Source organism: Podarcis gaigeae (genome assembly GCF_964106915.1).
Source record: "Podarcis gaigeae genome assembly, chromosome: Z".
In the NCBI taxonomy this organism is placed as follows: domain Eukaryota; kingdom Metazoa; phylum Chordata; class Lepidosauria; order Squamata; family Lacertidae; genus Podarcis; species Podarcis gaigeae.
In genome coordinates, this window is record NC_139691.1 from 31,395,429 (window position 1) to 31,416,263 (window position 20,835).

The 20,835-nt window shown below is 46.1% G+C and overlaps 1 protein-coding gene across 1 annotated transcript; it reads right to left on the minus strand.

Annotated features, from left to right (window-relative positions):
* Positions 1 to 362: 362 nt before the first annotated feature.
* On the minus strand, positions 363 to 3,412 carry LOC310836712 (brain-specific homeobox/POU domain protein 3-like). The gene is made up of 2 exons (XM_083722440.1): positions 3,237 to 3,412; positions 363 to 2,655 (listed from the first exon to the last, which is right to left on the minus strand). Exons 1-2 carry the CDS (start codon positions 3,354 to 3,356, stop codon positions 1,726 to 1,728), a joined length of 1,050 nt encoding a protein of 349 aa, XP_083578566.1. The 5' UTR covers positions 3,357 to 3,412; the 3' UTR covers positions 363 to 1,725.
* Between the last annotated feature and the right edge of the window lie 17,423 nt (positions 3,413 to 20,835).

The following is a 20,835-nucleotide window of genomic DNA, read 5'->3' on the forward strand; positions in this document are numbered from 1 at the left end:
GCGGGGGGGGCGGGGGGGCGGGGGCGGTGACCTGAGTTGTGCTTAGATCCCGGGACTCACATTCCTTTCCTGCCCAGATCATCCAAAGCCGTGGAGCGGGGTGAGGTAAAACGTGCGTGTTTTATTTGAACTTGTGTAGCATACATGGACACATCATTTCATTCGTCACGCACTCACACAAACGAATAATACAATCTTTCTATTTTCTTTCCTTAAAAAACAGTGACATGGAGACCATTTTGCTATTACATAGGCAAAGCGAAACGAAATAAAAATATTTTTTTTGTTTTTGTTTTAGAAAGTGCCAAGTTAAATCTTTGCAGAGGAAGAAGTTGTTTGCTAATAATTAATTTTGTTAACCACCGTGTTTGGTTTTTAAAAGAAGAAGACATATAAATCAGAATATTTTACCTTCCTCACACCCCGCAGAAAACAAAACAATCTTATGGATAGTTGCATTCTAGAAACAAAAATGAGAGGGGGGGTCCAGGTGGGGGCGACAAAAAGCGTGACTTGTTGTATAATAACAAACTCAAAACATCGAAGCAAAGGGGAAGCCTGAAGTCACAATATCTGCACACTTCCCTGGGAGTAAGTCCCATTGAACTCAATACGATTTACTTCTAAGTAGAGATGCGTAGGATTGCGCTGTGCGTTAGAAACCAAGGAGCTCCTTCTGCCCTTGCGACATTCATATCCACCCCCCAGCGCAATTCCAAAGGTTTGAAGAATAATAAAGGCGATATTTAATGATTTGATTGTCAAAGCGCTGTTGTTGTTGTTGGTTGTACAGTGAAATTATACAGGATTAAATAGTTCAAGTGAAGTCAAATCAAAATTTTAAATCAAGCTCTCTCCACCATCACCGGGTTTTCCAAATCAGCCAGACAGGTTCCTTTGATATTTGCTCTTCTTTTCTCTCCCTCCCCCCTTTTAATTTTTTTTTTTTTAAGGATGAGGTAGGAACAGAAGATTTATTGCAAAGAATGCGGTTGGATTTTGCTGTGGGGCAAGGAGAGGATCGGAAGGCTGAAGCATGCGAGGCGAAGCCGGGTCTGGGATGGGGTGAAGAGTGCCGGAGAGGTAAGCCAATGGGAGCAAGGGTAGTAGTAATAATAATTAAAAAATCTCATCGAACAGAAGCCAGCAAAAAGTGTTAAAAAACAAACAAACTTTTGGAACTCGGGAGGAAAGAGGGAGTGTTTGTTTGCTTTCGGTTTCAAGCTTCCTTCCTTTCCCCCCTCCATATCTCGTTTGCTTGAAAATACAGGGATGGAAATGGGATGGAAATATGAAGTCCCTTTTTTTCATTTAAAAAAAGAAAAGAAAAAGTAAACCCACGAAAAAGACTCAACTTTTTCACTCACCAGGAATATGGTACAGTAGCATAGGGGTTTCCCCCCTCACCTCTGTATATATCTATTGAAGTATTTGCATTGTTCTTTTACTTAGTAAACAAAGAGTCTTTATTCTCTCTTTCTTTCTTTCTCTCTCTCTCTCTCTCTCTCTCGGATGGGGCTGGTTGAGTTGTGTCTGCCTTTCCTTACCCCTCGGCCAGGGGAGTTCCAGTAAGTCCAACACAGGGTGCGCTATAGAGCTCCCCATGCTCGTGGGAGATGTTTTCACCCCTTTTAATTTTAGATTCATCATTGTCCCTCCGTTTTAGGCGTCCTTTTTGCCTTCTATCCCCCTCCGCTCTTCCTTCCCTTTCCCCATCCTCTCTCCTCAATAAGCGGCCGAGAATTTCATGCGCTTCTGCTTCTGCCTTTGATTGCAAAACCAGACCCTCACCACGTTCTTCTTCAGATCCAGCTTCTCGGCGATGGCGGCGATCTTCTCCGACGAAGGCCGTGGCTGGACGGCGAAGTAGGCCTCCAGCGAGCGCTTCTCCGGCGCCGCGATGGAGGTGCGCTTGCGCTTCTTGTCTCCCGTCGAGTACACCTCGGGCTTGGCCATCTTCTCGCGCTGGGCCCGCTCCGCCTCCTCCAGCCAGGCTTCCAGGATGGGCTTGAGGGCCACCATGTTGTTGTGCGAGAGAGTGAGCGACTCGAAGCGGCAGATGGTGCTCTGGCTGAGGCATCCGACGCCGGGGATCTTGAGGTTGGCCAACGCGGAGCCCACGTCGGCCTGCGTCACGCCCAGCTTGATGCGCCGCTGCTTGAAGCGCTCGGCGAAGGACTCCAGCTCCCGCGGGTCCGTCTCTGTCTCCGGGCCGGCCAAGACAGTGTGCGATGCCAGGCCGTGGGGCGGGTGGTGGCCCATGCCCATGGGCGGCTGGCCGTGCGCTGGGTGGCCCATGGCATTGAGGGCCGGCAGGTGGGCGTGCGGGTGGGGGTGCGCGGGCGCTGCCCCCACGTCCGGTAGCGGCAGGGCTGAGTTGAGGTGCTCCAGCAGCTCGCCATCCAGGCCCTGAGCAGGCTGGTGGTGATGGTGGTGATGGTGAGCGTGGTGCGAGTGGCCGCTCAGCACCGACGGGTGGTGCAGGTGCACCGACGACGAGGTGGGCGTGCAGGAGACCGAGACGCTGCTCATGGTGTGGTAAGTGGCGTCCGGCTTGAAGGGGTGGCTCTTCTGCGAGACAATGTCCACCGCCGCCAGGGCCTCGGCCCCGCGCAGCAAAGTCTCGTCCAGGCCGGCGAAGAAGTTACTTTGCAGCTGCAAGGGGGTGGGGAGAGAGATGGACAGAGCTCAGAGAGAGGCACGCAACCAGAGAAGGAAAGCGGGCACCTATCCACCACCTCCGACCCTAGCTGGGTCGCCTTGCTGCTGGGATAGATCAAATGAACCTTTCCTGCCCCCCTTCTTTCCCGAAAGTATACCGTTTCCTACCTCCACGTGTCTCCCCTCCTCATTTGTGCCACGCAACTTTTGAGAGGAGGACTGGGCTTGGGTAAACAGGAAGGGCCGGGACAGTGCCGTCGGATCTCCGCAGAGTCGTCTTCTTCCTCTTCCCAGACTTTGCCCGAGTTATCTTTCGGGCTCACCCATCACCCCAAATGTCCCGCGCCCCTCTCTTCCCTCTTCCTGCACCCCCGACTTGGAAATTTGATCTGCACCTTCGCAGAGGCTCCGGTCTAGGGAATCAGAAGGAACCAGTCCAACTGAGTGGGTCACAGGGGTGGAGAAAGGAAGCAAGGAATCCAGGTACCGACATCCTTTCACAGAAATACTAGCTCCCACCATCACTTTCCTCTCTCCCCCACCTCCATCCCCTTTCCGTAGAACCCGTTCCTTACCTGCGGGGCAGGCAAACAAGCCCTCCGGATGGCCTCGGAGCTGGAGTGGAGGTGGGTGTACTTGGGCTCGTGCAGGATGGGGTGCATGCTGAACGCCTGTTTGCTGTTCATGGACATCATGGTGGTGATTATGGTGGCGGCGGCAGCGGGCGAGGAGCAGGAGGAGACCAGCAGGTGACCGCGCCAGCCCGGCTCCCCTTATTGTCTCTGCCGGCGCTCTTGCACTATCAATGACATTATAGAGCCGCCCAGACCACACCCTTCCAGCGGGCCGCCCTCCCATTGGCTGCGGCGGCAGGACTCCGCCCCGCCCACTTCCGAGATCTCCGAGCCTGAAAGGGATTTTATTTGGTTTAGCAGGAGAAGCGCTCACGCTCCTTGCTCGCCCTTTTGCTGCCAGAGCTCCCGGAGGCGGCTTGTCAAAGAAAAAAGAGGGCCAGGGTGCTACTCTTGTATTTATTATTATTATTATTATTATTATTATTATTATTATTATTATTATTATCATCATCATCATCACCATCATCATCATCATCATCATATCATTATCATTATTTGTTGTTGTTGTTATTGTTATTATTATTATTATTGTTATTACTACATTAAAAACATTTTTTTTAACTGTCACATGTCCTGGAAATGAGTTATTGCCTTTGGTTGTGGCTTTGTGGAGTGACCTCCTGCTCATTCTGTTAAACGGGGTTGGGGGGGAGAAGTCTTGCACTGACTACCACTGTTCTAGCCCCATCTGAATTAAACCTCACGTGCAGCAAGCAGCAGAGTTAAGGAAGCAGAAAAAAATATCAGCGTCAGGACATATGGGGAGAGAAATACAAGGATAAGCAGTTCCGACGGGGGGGGGGCGGGGAGGGGAAGTCCTAGAAGCCCCCTCCAAAACAATGTATCTGAAAGTTGTGCTTTTGAATTGCCTATGCCAGTAAAAATGAGGTCTTGATTTCTGTCCTTGATCTCCTTGCTTTTTTACCGTATTATAAATAAGAACCTGCGTTAGGACCAACCAAAATGTGTCAAGAATGTATTTCCCCTGTTGTGGCTTTTGGGTTTCCACTCCTGACATAGACTAAAATTGTGCTTGCTGCTAGCCTGCTTCTCCTTACTCTCTGTTTCAGTGTCTCTCCACTGATGGAGAAAAATGGAGTGCTGCCAAAGAGCAGATGATAAACTTTGGCTGTCTTCACATTACCATTTACTCTGGCTCCAGTGCACTCCCCCCCCCCCCGGTTTTTTACACACGTCACACAGAACTATCCTGTAGTTTCTTGAGCAATGCTGCTCTTCAATGTGCTTTCCCCCGAACCACCTTTTCAGTCCAAAAGGAAAACCACCACATTTCACCACATTTACTGGTACTTCTCAGTGAAGCTAAGGCACATGCATTTGAGACAGCAATTGCATATATGCAGCTGACAGTATATGCACTGATGACAGCTTTATGAATACAAGTTGGGAGGGGTTGTAGAAGTGCAGAGACCAAACAGGTAGTGCATACTGGGATAATATCCCCCCCCCCCCCGCGTGTACCACAGTATGCAAATGTGACTTGAGACACAGTGGCCTTAGAATTTATTCCATGGGTAGGCAAACTAAGGCCTGGGGGCCAGATCTGGCCCAATCACCTTCTAAATCCAGCCTGCGGACAGTCCAGAAATCAGCGTGTTTTTACATGAGTAGAATGTGTCCTTTTACTTAAAATGCATCTCTGGGTTATTTGTGGGGCATAGGAATTTCTTCATTTTTTCCCTCCAAAATATAGTCCGGCCCCCCACAAGGTCTGAGGGACAGTGGACCAGCCCCTGCTGAAAAACGTTTGCTGACCCCTCATCTATTCTGACTCTCTTCGCAATGGCTCATCAGAGTATTAGTAGTCAGAGCATTGGTAAGAGGTTTTTTTCACATCACCTGCTAATTTCTATCTACAGGCGTCAGGGACTGAGCTAGAGACCTTAAGCATGCACAACATGGGCTTAACCACTGAGCTTCAGTCTGTCTCCTGGTAAATAGGAGACATTTTGTAATCACATAGAATCCTAGAATTGTATAGTTGAAAGGGATCCTGGGGGTCATTTGCTCCAACCACTTGCAATGCATGAATCTCAACTAAAGTATCAATGGCAAATGGCCATCCAACCTCTGCTTAAAAACCTCCAAGGAAGGAGAGTCCACCACCTTCCCAGCTCTTGCCATCAGAGAGTTGTTTCTGATGTTTAGTCGGAATCTCCTTTCTTGTAACTTGAATCCATTGGTTTGAGTCCTACCCTCCGGAGCAGGAAAAAACAAGCTTGTTTCACCTTCCATGTGACAGCCCTTTAGATATCTGAATATGGCTATCATATCTGTGCTCACTCTTCTCTTTTCCAGGCTAAACACACCCAGCTCCCTCAAGCATTCCTCAAAAGGCTTGATTTCCAGATCCTTAATCATCTTGGTTGCCCTCCTCTGCACACATTCCAGCTTGTCAAAATCCTTCTTAAATTGTTGCACCCAGAATTGGACATAGTATTCCAGGTGTGGTCTGCCCAAGGCAGAATAGAGTGGGACTATTACTTCCCTTGATTAGGACATCATACTTCTGTTGGTGCAGCCTAGAAAAGCATTAGCTTTTTTTCCTGCTGCATCAGACAGTTGACTCATGTTAAGCTAGTGGTCTACTAAGACTCCTAGATCCTTTTCACATGTACTATGGGCAAGCCAGGTACCCCCAATTTTATGTTTGCGCAGCTGATTCATCTCGTTTAAGTGCAGAACCTTACATTTATGCCTATTGAAATTCATTTTGTTAGCTTGGGCCCAGTTCTCTAACATATTAAGGTCATTTTGAATTCTGATTCTGTCTTCTGTAGCATTAGCTACCCCTCTCAGTTTGGTGTCATCAGAAAATTTGATGAATTTCCCCTCAATTCTTTCACCCAAGTCATTTATAAAGATGTTGAACAACAATGTGCCCAGGACAGAATCCTGATGAGCCCCACTGGTCACTTTACCCCAGGATGTTTAGGAACCATTACTGAGCACTCTTTGGGTTTGGTCAGTCAACCAGCTACAAATCAACCTAAGAGTAACCTCATCCAGTCTACATTTTATCAGCTTCCATACACAAATATCAGGAGGGACTTTGTCAAAGTCTTCACTGAAATCAAGATACACAATGTGCACAGCATTCCCCTGATCCACCAAGCTTGTAACTGTATCAGAAAAGAAAAGAGCCATCTAGGGGGATGGGGGGGCTGAGGGCTCCCCCAAAAAATCAAGGAGGGGGCTGAGCCCCATAAAAATTCCATGCTTATGCCAATTAAATGTGTTGTCATGTCACTCCCATTCCAAGTATCCTGACTGAGGCATGTATGAGTCAGAAAGTTAGCTTTATTCAAGGCATGCAACAGTACAGGTCAGGCTTGACACAGGTACAGATTGCCATGGAAATGTGGAAATGTGTTCTAATATTTTCCTGGTAGGACCCCTTGAATCCCTCCTAAAAGAATAAAGACACCAAGGTCTTATTCATAAGCAATAAAAACAAAGTTTACTCACAATCAGGCAGAGCACAGTGTGATCCCTGAAGGCAGGTGTTAGGCTTAAAGTTACAAACTTATACTAACAAGTTTATCCCATAAGGGAGATGACCTGGGGCAACCAGCAGTTCATTCCGGGAAGTTTGCAGGACGAAAGGAAGATGGAAAAGAGAGAGAGTGGCAGCATGCCTTGTCCTTTTACCAGGTTTGGAAAGGTCATGCCCGCCCACTATTCCACTGGTGCTGACCTTTAAAGCCCTAAACGGCCTCGGTCCTGTATACCTGAAGGAGCGTCTCCACCCCCATCGTTCAGCCCGGACTCTGAGATCCAGCGCCGAGGGCCTTCTGGCGGTTCCCTCATTGCGAGAAGTGAGGCTACAGGGAACCAGACAGAGGGCCTTCTTGGTAGCGGCGCCCGCCCTGTGGAACGCCCTCCCATCAGATGTCAAAGAGATAAAGAATTACCTGACGTTCAGAAGACATCTTAAGGCAGCCCTGTTCAGGGAAGTTTTTAATATGTAATGCTGTACGGTTTTTAACACTGATTGGGAGCCGCCCAGAGTGGCTGGGGAAAACTCAGCCAGATGGGCGGGGTATAAATAATAAATTATTATTATTATTATTATTATTATTATTATTATTATTAGTCACATACAAGGAAGGAAGCTCCAGGCCAGGAGGAACAGGAAGTTTCATCTGGCTGGACCAAGCATTCCCTTGCATGTTCACTCTTGGAAAACAAGGAATGTTGTGCTTGACTGCTCTCAGTGGATTATAGCCCACAGATTAGAGAATTCATGAGTGGCATCAGGAGTCCAAGATTTGATGCAAGTGACAAAGATATCTCAACAGATGGATTTGCCCCTCCTACCAACATTTAAAAGCAAGACACGGCATGCTTGCACCTTCCAAGATTGGCTGCAGGCTTCCAAACCATGAATGATGGATGTTTTCATAGAGGGGGTAATCTGATACTCCAAAGCATTACATCCTGGCTCTCAGGAGTGAGACTTCCTGTGTTGTCATCTGTCATGGGGTGGGACACACAACATCACCTGCCAAACCCTAAAATGGAAGGAGCTTAAGAATTTGATGAGATGCATTCTACCTATGCTATTCATGTGACTTTCTCTCACTAAGAGATTGCTGTACTTAAAGGTTTGCTGCACTTGGAGGTGCATGCTTCACTGGAGGCATGGACAACAGAAGAAGTGGTGCCTAGTCCTGGGTGACGGGACTGAGATCAGCCACCCCTGGCTCCTTCCTCTGCTGACCAGTCTCTCATCCTAGCAGGTTGGTGCCCTTTCTCATTGCTAAGGGTCCCCTCAGTTTTATGGATGGAGGTTGACAGGGAGCCGGCAGGACTGCTTTCCCTCCCCGGTTCCTAAAGACAAACAAACAGGGCCCCCATCCTCTTCCTCCACACACATAGTATCATCTGCATCCTTCTGCTCCTGCTCTTCACCTGAGAGCAATTGCTAACCCAGTGCAGAGTCAACCATGGCTCACATCAGCTATGGTGCTCATCTTGAAAGCTCTCAATGTCTTGGCACCCAAATACAATTAGAAGCTCCTCGCCCTAGATCAGCCTGCCTGTGCATTAAAATTAACAGAGGAGGATTTTAATCATATTCTACCATTATGGGGGGGGGGGGTTCATTCAATTGTGATGAAGTTTGTGTAATACCCTCCATCTACACAGGAGCAGTCCTACCATTAGGGAGAGTAGGACAGCCACTTCAGGCATGAGATTTACCAATGAGATTTCGATAGTATGGTGGGGTAGAATGTTGACCCCAGAGGAAATTGTCTGTAGCAATGTTTGAAGGACTATCCTGTAGGTCTACTTATGTGTGAAACGCAAAATGAAAAGGATGCTGGGAGGAATGGTTTGTGCCTGACAGAATTTGATTAAGGCTAATTTCATGTGAGTGAGGAGAGTCCAGAGGGAAAGGAGAAGAGGGGAGCCAAAATAGATGCAGCAATGAATGGAGGGTGGTGGTGGGGTGGAGGATCTTCTTCCTGTGATCAGGGCAGATGTGTGGCAAGGGTCCTCTCTTTCTTTTGCCTGCCAGCCCACTGGGTAGAGATGAAGACAGCAAGATAATGGGGTGCCAGAGGGAGAAATAAGGTGGTTCCTCCCATTATTTGTTCTGGCTCTGCCCACTGTCAACATGTGACCCCTGATAAATTGCCATTGAGGGAATGGGCTCTTAGATAAGGGTGGAAAGTCTCCCTCCTTTGCTGTAACCACTAGACAACAGTGAGGAGGAGGCCCATGGTTGAGGTTGGTATCACTGCCATCATGGCTTGGGTTGGCAAGGGAAGTTTGTAACCTAGTTGATCTAGTTAACTTCGAAGAAGGGCTGAGGCCTAACAAGCATATCAGCCTAGCCCCAGGGGCAATAAACCACAAGGCGCTGATTATGAGGATGCCCATAGATGCTAGGGAGATTAATCAGGTCTGTAAAAACCTTTATTAAAAGAACAACCTGACCCACTTTGTGCTAAAGGAGAGCTCTTAATTTAAAAAGTGCAATTGCCCACTGAAGGTGCCAGGAGGGAATTCATCGAGGCCAGCTGCCTTTTCCCTCAGTGTTAATCCTGCTTAGGATTTTAAATGGACAACTTGGTGAGTTTCCGGAGCGAACGCGGCTTCTTCCATTAAGAAGCGGGAATCTTTTTAACGGGTCACCCAGGCAGCAAAATGCCCCTCTTGCCGCCTCCTACATTAGGAGGAAGGCTGGCATCCCTACCACTCCAACTCTCGGTAGAGAAGGGAGTGTGAGGGAAAAGAATAAAAGGAAAAGAAATTACAGATGGGGCAAAGTGTGTCTCTACTTTTTAATACTAAATTATTCACCATAAGTAAAATCATGTGTGTCAATTGTGAAAAGAGTCCAATTTGTTTGATTTACATGGCGGGGGGGGGGTGCCCTCGGGTAGGGGGTGTTTAACTACCTCCTTTAATGCAATTGCCTGTGGCAGCTCACTAAATATTTTATAGGCAGCCTCTGCAAAAAGTGAGGCTGCCTCATCTGATCTGCGCTTGCAGCCCATCCTGTGTATAAAACGGATCTGCTTGGGCAGTCAGAAGAAACCAAACTTATTTTAATTGAGTTAAGCAGCACAATAAAACCACCTAGGCCGTCCAAAATACAAAACAAAAAACAAAAACCTCTACCACTAACAAAGTCCTAACATGTCTGGAGAAAAGCAACAGTTCCCCCCTGGAAAATATATTGACTCCTTGATCCTAATGGTGAGCCCAAAGTTTGGAGCTGCAGAGAAGTAGAATTTCTATAAGAAGCCTAGAAAAGTTTCAGGGATTTGAATTAAAATATGTCCTGAAGTCTTGGCAATATACAAAATGTTAATACCGTAACATAAATCAGTGGTTTAGGTATTGAAAGACATATTAATAGCTTGATAGATGTAATTATTCCCTAAAGTATGGGAGTGTGTGTGTGTGTGTGTGTGTGTGTGTGTGTGTGTGTGTGTGCTTGTCCAATCCTCCCTAAGTCTGGGAAACAAATAGCCTTATACCTCAAATGCATTGCAGTCTGACTTCCAACTTGTTAGGCTATCAAAGAGCTTTCTTGTTCTTGACTTTCGTATCAGTCACTTTTCAAGGGATGATAAGCAAAAGAGAAATCAATAGATTTCATAGAGGCTCCTGAGTAATGCTGCCTTTCCCTGGGGCTTCCCCATATGCATGGGTGTTACACAGATTGTGGGGACACTCAAAATGGGTTTGGCAGGAAGTTCCAGACATGCTCAGATGTCCATATCCTCAGGTCAAGTTATTTATCACTATTTGCCCTGGCAGTGGTGGATGCTGGGAGGTGTCCTTCAGAACAAGCAATTTTTCACAGTACTGTGCACCCACAGCTGGCAAGCATTTGCACTATTGATCTGGGGAGGACAAGCGCAAGCCACCAGTGTCAAAAGCTGTGTCAAAACACAGAGCTATTAACTGAGAGCCTCTGGTTGGCTTTGTAACATTTGGTAGTGCTAGAAAACAATTGGGAAGGGCCTCCTTTTAGTCAAGCATTGTACTGAAAAGGCCACTGAACAGGATGCCGAGAAGCCCACAGATCTTAAAGTGGCCCCCCCTTTAACAAAGGAATTTCAAAGGAGGCTTTAAAGTGGAATAGCTGACTTATATCAGTAAATTCAATTCTACTCATTTGAGTCTGAATAGAGAAAATGGTTTCCTGTCCCATTACATATGTTAATCAACAAAGCATTGCCAAGTTGGTTGTTTTATCACCTCTCACTGCTGTTTAAAGGGTCACTGAGGTGTTGTTATTTTTTTGCGTGCATGCATGCATGCATGCATGCATTCTAGTTCTAACGGGGTTGCCACAAGCTGTACTTTTTGCATTTCATTTTCCACACCACTTACAATTCCACTTCACCACCACCGTGTGTCTGTGTGTTTGTGCATGCATTTGGTGCATTATGCATTTGGTGAAATAGACTCTTATATCAGGGGTGGGGAACCTCTTTCATCCCAAGGGCCAGATTCAAATATAACCAGGCTTCTGAGAGTTGCATGCCAAGGTGGAAGTGGGCAGGACCAAAGTGAGTGGCACAGAAAATACTCTGGCTGTGTACACACATTTAAAGCACATTCCTCCCTCAGTCCCACAGAATTATTGGAGCTCCAATTTGTTAAAGGTGCAGGGAATTGCCACTTCTCAATATTTGGAACAGGACAGGGGGTTGCTTTCAATGCATGGTGTGCATGCAGCAAAAGCAAAATAAAGGAAGAAAAGGAGAAATAAAATTTCCTCCAGTGGAATAAATTAAAAATAATTATAATTAGGAAAAACTGAGAAATAAAGAAACAAAACCCCCTCCACTGAAAACACACACACACACACACACACACACACACACACACACACTGTGTATATATATATATATATATATATATATATATATACACACGCACACACACAAATATATTCTTCTATCACTAGTGGGCCTCTTTGCACACATAGGTTTGCCCCAAATAATGTGCAGGGGATAGGGAGTGGGATAGGAAAAGAGAGAGAGAGATAATTCTTGCACTTTTGAATTGATCCCCCACACTCCTGCCTTTCTTCAGCACCTTTTGGATTTTGTTGGTGGAGAGAGCAGTGAATATGAGATTCAGGAACACTGAAAACAGGCATCTCATTCCTGGTAAAACTAAGCTGTTAAAACCTTGATGACTCTTGAGGCATTTATTACCCCAAGTTGAGGTTCCATTAGGATGATCCACCAACATCAGTCAATTCTCAGTAACCTCCCACTTGCCCACCTTCTTACTTACAACTAGTACAAGGGGTGTCCCTGGCTGGCAGCGTCTTCCGCCTTAGTCTCCAGGTGTTGGCTCTTGTAGAACTCAGCAGGGAGGAGGATGGCGACAAAAACTAGAAGAAGCTGGTTCTCCCTGTTGTTGGCTCTGATTCCACCTCCAGTTGCCTTCCCTGTCTCACCAGCCCTCTTGGCCACCAGCCATCACTGACTACCCCTTTTTAAGAGAGGCTCCTTCCCTGCATTCCAGTGCAATTTCTCCACCCCAAGAGAAGTATCTCTCAGTCAACAAACTCTGCTAAAGAACAGTAGATAGCCAGGAGTTCATACAGGAGGAAGCAGAAGGTGACCACCTGACCCTCTGGTTAGAAAAGTACAGCTCGCCATGACCTCACGAACATGCTGGCCCCCAGTGAATAGCTCACCCCCTCTTTCCTCCCTGCTTTTTAATCTTAGGACAAAAACCATGGCTACAGGTTGTGTCCAAAGGGGAGAGCTTTTAACCATGATCTCAGGTTTCGATGACATGCTGAGGCAAACCTTGGCTTGGCTGCAGTCCTGCACTGGCCTAAAAAGCCAAGGGAGGAACAAAGTGTTTGTAATCTCCTCCTTGGGAACCAGTGCATTCATTTTAAACTATGGCATGATGTTCAAAAGCAGCCATTGTCTGCCAGACTCCCTACCCACTTAAGGCTTCCTAATTTAATTTCTAGCTTGTTGATGTACATTTACCTTATGGGGAAAACATGTAGCATCGGCTGGGAAGGCTGGTAATCATCAGAATGGAAGAAAGGGTGTAACGCTTTCCTCTTCTACTGCAAAAACCCAACACCTGAAGCTGATATTTGTTTAGGGGAGTAGTGGTCTCCAAGCAGCTCTGTCTGGCACCAGAGACTGTCCCTAGTGCATGCCTCCTCCCCAAGATACACCCCTCACCAGCTTTCTTTCTCAAGTCTCTCCCAAAGCCTTTGACTGGCTGGAATGTATTCTTGAACTGAGATAATGCTTGCAGCTTGCTGGATGGGACATAGATGTGTGTGGATGCAGGTGTGTAGAAACCTCTGGCTTTGGCATGGGTGGGATGTACTCTACTGTACAAGAGTAAAAGTTTTATCTGTTGCTCCACCCACTTTTCCATCTGGCCCCATCCATGTGATCTCTGGAAGATTGTCCACAAGGAATGCAGCTGCAAAGTGTTGCAGAGACTCAGACAGGGTAGGGCTGCAGAAGCACGTCTGTGGAGGCTGTCATGATGACCACCTGCACTTCAGAAGTGACCCTTACATCACTCGCTTGGGAGAAGGAATCCTCACTTGGAACCTGTCTCCACTGCACCCTGCAGAGCCATAGGAAAACCACATGGCTCCAGGAAACACAAGCCTCAGAATGACTCCCTTGTGTACTGGCAGGCGACTACAGTGAGGAGATGGCTGTGTTCAAACCTGCACCTGGGAGCAAAGCCCAACTTGCAGTATCCATTGCACAGCCACTGGGGTCTTGCAGCCAAAGGGAAGCCAAGGCTAGGCACTCTGGGATTCTTCTGCTGTGTCCCTGGAATCCCCCTTCAGCAATAATTTCAGACCTTCAGAATTCCTAGAAGACATGCAAAGGCTTGAGTGGTAAATATTTAATACAGAGAACACTCCCTTCTCCTCACCTCATGCATATTAATGTTATTAAACCATCTCTTTCAGCAAGCAGCAATTGGCTCCTCTACTTCTGACTCCTGCACTCCCTCCTGTGGGGCAGTAGAGAGGGAGGGCAGAGACCTCAGAGAAAAGTCTGGGCAAAGCTGTTGAGCACCCATGAAGGATGTTGAGGGGCTTGGCAAAGCCAGGTTGGAGGAGTGAAGTGCGTATTGCAGGGGCGGGGGGTGAATTGGAAAATGTTCCCTATGCAAATCTTAGTAATTCAGATGGAGGTAATTTGCATTGGAAAATCTTCAGTTTGCATGGGATAAGATGTCTGCCCAGGCAGTGATTTAATCTGGCATGGCATTATCTCACTTACATTTAGTAAGCAAAGCTACAATGAAACCCCATTGATCCCTGCCATTGATATAGTCAGCAGCCTATTCAGAGTTGCAAGCTACATCTCCACCCCCCCCCCCCGAGAGGCTTCCTATGTTTTAAAGGGTTGTGACCTGATTTTAAGACATTTATTCCAGTGCTTCTGTTGCAGGGAGTCTTCAGAATCTGAGTCAGACAGTAGAACAAAATTCCCCATCACTGCCCCCCCCCGACATGGCCGCCCCACAGAGCCTGGATGCCTCCCTGCCTCCCATTGTGTCTGAGCTCCTGCCAGCTCTGCCACTGCCACTGAATCCTTGCCCACAGCTTCACTGATGCTACAAAGCAGCAGTGGCAGTGAGGCACAGTATTAGTGGACACATCAGTGGTGGCTGCATGGGTGAAGCCATGGTGGTACTGCTGGTGGTGAACTGGGACTGGCAACTGTGTAACCGTTGAGACTAGGAAGGGCAGGGTGGATAATGCTTGAAATGGCTTCACCTCACCTCACCTTGGCCCTGTGTTTCTAAGCCTCATTGAATTCCTGTTCAGTTCAACAGAGCTCCACTTGGAGCTGTCCATGGTCCTGCTAATTTGTTTGAACTCCTGCTCCTGTGTTAAATAGTCTGCTTGAACTTTGGCCTGGCCTACAAACTCTACCTGGAACATTCTTGACATTAGAGGCTTAATCTGGTTTAACATGTTCCCTCTTTCCAGGGAACCAAACTACAATTCCTTGAATTCTTTGGGGGAAGCAAGGAAAGCTATGCTTTAGCAGTGTGCCTATGCTATGCTTTAGCAGTGTTCTCGACGCAACCAGCATGAGTTTGACCAAACTGCGGGAGGCAGTGGAAGACAGGAGTGCCTGGTATGCTCTGGTCCATGGGGTCACGAAGAGTCGGACACGACTAAACGACTAAACAACAGCAGTGTACCTGTCTGTACTGTATCCTGCATGTATCATTTGGCAGCAATATAAAGGAAACCAGCTGCCCTATTTTTAGCATTTTAGATGTTGTACTCATGGTGGCTCCCTGGCCATCTTTTTATATGTTCCAGATTGTCCTCTGATGCACCGCTTTCTCCTCATGGTCCAAATTTCCAGTCATCTCTCCAAATTTAAATCAATGCTTCCTCCTTCCCCCGCTTACTTTCTGAGAGGTGATGTCACTGATGACCTGTCTTCTCCTTCCTCTGTAATGGCTGGCGCCTGGGCTATTATATCCCAGCTGCTCAGCTCTGATTGGCTGACAGCCAGTCCCAACCTCATAAACAATGGCTGTGTTGCTGTAAATGGCTGTTCAGGAGGAAGAGGGAAGTGGGAAAAGAGCTAGAGGAAAGGAAAGAGAAGGAGGAGGAGATATTGTTGGAAACAGCTCTTCGACTAAGGCGGGGACTTTACCAGAAGAAGAGGCATGTGAGCTGTCAAATGTTTATTGGCACTGATCAGCAAAAGAGCTTTCTTTGCAAAAGGCATATTTGTGCTGTTTAGTGGGTTTTTAAACATTGGAACTAGGTATGAAATATTGCTGAGTGTATGCTGAAATTAATTTGCCCCAAGAAATTATTCCAAAGGTTACAATGCCCCAGTTGGTGTTATGTGGGAAGAGTAGCTGTGCGCTCCTGGTCTAGACACTGTTCTCTGCATTGGCCATGGAGTTGGTTTGGGGTGGAAGTGGGTGCTTACTTTTTGCTCCACTGTGAAAACCAAGACAGCTGGAATATGAACAGACATCAAGAATTCGGTAAGGGAGCCTGTTCCTTTGTGCAAAAGTAAAAAATGTACAGGTTAGGGGCAATCCCTGCAGAGCCTGTAAACAAATTTATTCAAATGTGTTTGCAAGCCAACTTGTACTATGTTAAAATCCTTTCCAGACATTTTGTTGAAAAGCTGCAACAGTATTTTCAAAAAAACAAAGCATCATCAAGACACTAAAAATATGGCATTGTTCTGAATGATTATATCTTGCCCCACATTGTCCCCCAAAATTATAGGATTACAAAGTTGGAAAGCACCTTGGAAGTCATTTAGACCAACCCGCAACTCAGTGCAGGAACTTGTAACAAGTACAGCATCCCTGGCAGATGGTTGTGGAGCTTCTGCTTGCATACCTTATGGACCTGGGTGCTCCCCTTGCATGAGCAGATGTCTATTGCTAGGTGCCTTTCCTTGCACCCTTGGAAAGGAGCTGTATTGGCATCCCTCCTAGGAAAAAAAATAACTTTACCATAATAACCACATTAGAAATTACTACATTTTACACAACCAAAGATCTTGAAGTGTCCAGATTGAGGGCAACGCAAAGAGGAAAGGTAAAAAAAAAATGTCATGCACTTTTGTGCCATGGTGCAAGAAGGATTAGAAGCTTTTCCTGTGTTTGATCTTGCAGCAACAGCAACATTGCATCACCACGCACATATACATCATACACTCCATAGTCTGATAGGTGCATCCCTGGAGGGGCAGGTTTCACAAACGCTAGGCCACTGCTTTCTGCATGTACAAATTATGCCAAATTTCAGGAGAGGAGCTGCAGTAATTTTCCCATAAGGGAAGCCATTACAGTTCTGGGAGGTGGGGTAAAGTGCACAAGAGCCAATGCTATCAGGACATTTCACAATGGGCAAAATGAAGGGCTGTAGGGATGGGGGTTGAAGATGAAAGTGTGATAAATAGATTCATTTCCACCACAATATTACATAGTAGCATTCCATTTTGTGTCATGCATTTGATTGCTTTTGATTTCATTTCAGATTGCCCTAGGTGAAAGCATATTAAACACTAAGCACTAGGGATGAGTGAATCTGTCAGTTTTGGTTTCTCTCAGGTTCTTAATTTTCGAATCTTAAGTTCAATTCACCACTATATCAGTTTTCAAATTCACTTTTTAAATAGTCCTCTTGAAAAATTTGTTAGCCTTCCAGTGCAAATTTCTTCTAACATACACAACTGTATGTGTGTACTTTTGCTTAAAATACACATCGTTGCAAGCAATTTCCCCTAGCCCAATGCGTTTTTGTATATCACGAATATATGCATTTTTAGGCACACTTTACTCTAGTATATGCATTTGTATACACATTGCTTGGCTGGAAAATTGCATTCCAAAAATGAGAAAAGTGTTAATTTTGAAGGATGACTGTTCTGGTTCTCATATTGTTTTGGAAAGTGCAAATTAGGTGCAGATTTGCCTTTAAATATGAACTAAATCAGATTTCTCCCTGTTCCTTACTAAACATGGAATCAGTGGTGTTTAAGGGATACAGTGGCAGAAGTGGAACCGTATGGCAATTTGCTTAATATCTTTCGGGAAAAACCTGTTAGAAAATATAGCACTAAACTCTCCTTGTGAGAGAGCTGCTGCCCCCACTCCACAGTACCAACTCAGCAAGGTTGCCACAGCCGTGGCCATTCTTCATGCTGGCCAGCAGGATCCTTGCAAAATCCACTAACCCAACAGTGACTGAAGGGCCCCACAGTTGTTCCAGTCCAGCAATTCTTACCCATGCAGCAAATGGCTCACCAATGGACCTTCTTGGTGGGACTCCAAATAGGCCTTTCACAAGACTAATAAGGACTCCTGGATGTACCATGAATGTGCAATACATGTAGACAGGCAGGGTCACATCTTCTAGGTCAACAAAAATAAAATGGCTAGGTTGTACTCGGGTGAAGTGCAAACAGAAGCAGGGGAAGTGGCAATAGAAAACCCCCAAGAAAGCCTCTTTACCCATCAAATATCTGAAATACTGCCTCTGCTATAGACCTTTATAATGAGATCAGCAGAGAGGAACCTCTTGACAGTTCCACCACTCACAGAAGTTCAGGGAGGGGAACCAGGAGAGGGCATTCTCTGTAGCAGCTCCTAGGTTGCAGAATTCCTTCCTCACATGTGTTCATTAGATAGTTTCTATCATGTGTGGAAGATGCTCTTCTTTACCCTGGTCCTTAACACCTGAGATTACACACACACACACACAGTGGTACATCTGGTTGCGAACTGGATCCGTTCCGGAGGCCTGTTCACAACCTGAGAGGAACGCAACCCGTGTCTGCGTGTCTGTGTATCCGTGGGTCGCAATTTGATGATTCTGTGCATGCGTGTGATGTCATTTTGTGCGTCTGCACATGTGTGAGTGGTGAAACCCGGAAGTAACCCTTTCCAGTACTTCTGGGTCGCTGTGGGACGCAACCTGAAAAGACGTAACCTGAAGCAAACGTAACATGAGGTATGACTGTATATATGTGTGTGTCTGTGTATTTTCAGGTACCATGCTATCCTGGTGGTGGTAATTTGTTTTGAACTATTTTTAATATTGGATTTTAAATTTCTGTAACCCACCCAGGGACCTTATGGTGAAGGGTGGGCAAGAAATCAAAGTACTATTAATAACAATACATGGATAAGCTTCCATGAGTTATTTTTACTCCCCAAATTTTCCACAGAAAGAGGGAACCCATATTAAAATGGGGGCTGGGGAGTATGGATTGGCCTTGTGACGACGGACACTGCAAAAACAAAACAACGCGCGCCCCCCAACAACTGTGCGCACCAGTATCATGGGTCTGGAAATACCCTAGAAGAAAATAAGTCATTACATTAATTGTAGTTAGTTACAGAAAGAATGAATAAAAAAAAAGATGGGAAGAGAGGAAAGGATACAGCAGATAAGAGATACTAAGACAGGGAAGAAAGGAAGAGACTTAGTTTCTTAAGTGAGAAGCAAAATTATCTTGATTTCTGGCTGAATAATTCATATTTGCCACAGGCCATGTATTCTTGCACTTAGGTGTCAAGTGTTTACTGCATATCTCTCCTGACAGGGTGCTTGTGTGATACTCCAACATCACTGTCATGAGAAAGAAAACACAACAACTGTACAAGGGAGAAGAAACAGTAAATGCCGGAATGACAGCTTCCTCCACCTCAATTTGAGAATAATTGCTACAAATGATGCCCCCCTACCCTTTAATAAAGAGTTTGTCTAGCTCCCCCAACCCCTCCTCGTACAACAAAAAACAGCTGTACAGCCAATTAAGATGCTAAGTGTGTCCGCAGGGACTTTTCTAGGAATTGTGGGAGAAGCTTCTTGGTCCAGAGAAATCTGATCCTTGCTCACCGGTGCAAGCAGAATTTTCTTCTGGATCTTGGACTTTGGCCTAGGCAGGATGCATCACACAGGGGCTTGCAATGGGCTCATAGATGAACTACCACCACTTTACCAGAAGTTAAAGCTTTGAAGGTTAAAGCTATTAAAAGACAAAGCCCTTCCTTGCAACAGCTACCACTGGACATCAAAGATGGGCTACATTTTCTGGGAAGCTTTGCAATAAGGGTGAACAAATGTAACCAGACTTCACCCAAAAGAAAAAAAGTTATAAACTTTATTTTATTATATTTGAAAATCATTTATATGCCACCTATAATTCAAAAAATATTAAGGCTGTTCATTGAAACAAAATACAGATTACAGTACTTAAAAACAGCACATTAAAAAATGTCTAATTAATAAATGAAACAGCAGTACCCAGTGCTGATTAAAGTGCTGAAAAACCACCTGAATAAGAATAAAAGTTTTTAGCAAGTGCATTGCCAGCACTTCCCTGAGGGGAAGTAGTTCCTTTAGACCAGGCTTTGCCAGCCTGGTACCGTTGGGAAAATATTGGGGTTCAATACCAAATACCCTGTGACGTGAGTAGGCAAACTAAGGCCCAGAGGCTGGATCTAGTCCAATCGCCTTCTAAATCTGGCCTGCGGACGGTCTGGGAAAATACAGTGGTACCTCGGGTTACATACGCTTCAGGTTACATATGCTTCAGGTTACAGACTCTGCTAACCCAGAAATAGTACCTTGGGTTAAGAACTTTGCTTCAGGATGAGAACAGAAATCGTGCTCTCGTGGTGGAGCGGCAGCAGCAGGAGGCCCCATTAGCTAAAGTGGTGCTTCAGGTTAAGAACAGTTTCAGGTTAAGAACGGACCTCCAGAACGAATTAAGTACTTAACCCGAGGTACCACTCTATAGTCCAGCCCCCCACAAGGTCTGAGGGACAGTGGACCGGCCCCCTGCTGAAAAAGTTTGCTGATCCCTGCCCTGTGGGTTCAGCCTCGACAGCCAATAAAATTCAGATTCCAGAGGTCAGCATAACTGGCTGCTTATTTAGGCATTGCAAGGCCAGTGCAATGCAACCCCAACCATCAAGTAGTGAGGGGTGGCATACCCAAACATTTAATAAGGCAATATTTGCACACTTTTCAAACTTGCAAAGAGGCAGCTACTCATGAGGCACAGCAACAAGCACAAGGAATGGCAAGCAGCTTCTGTTCCTTCTGCCATCCTGCTTCCAAGATCCTGCAAGAGGCCCCTGTGTATGTGTTATTCTGTCTCACTCTCATGGTAACTTTGAAAAACAATCCTTCATTCACAATCTAACCTTCACTTGCTCAATCCTTCTCACCCACACTTCAGTTTTCATTCTATAATTTCAATAATCTTATATGATTTCAATAATCTCCTGTCTCAGTGACATCTACGCTGGTTTGGCCATGTCCACAGAATGGAAATTGGCAAGATTCCCAAGGACAAGGTCTACAGGGAGCGGGCTTCAGGCACCAGGTCTGTTGGCAGGCCAACTCTGTGTTACAGAGATGTCTGTAAACATGACATGAAGGCTGAGAATGAGACAGAGGGCCTTCTCGGTAGTGGCGCCCACCCTGTGGAACACCCTCCCTTCAGATGTGAAGTAAATAAGC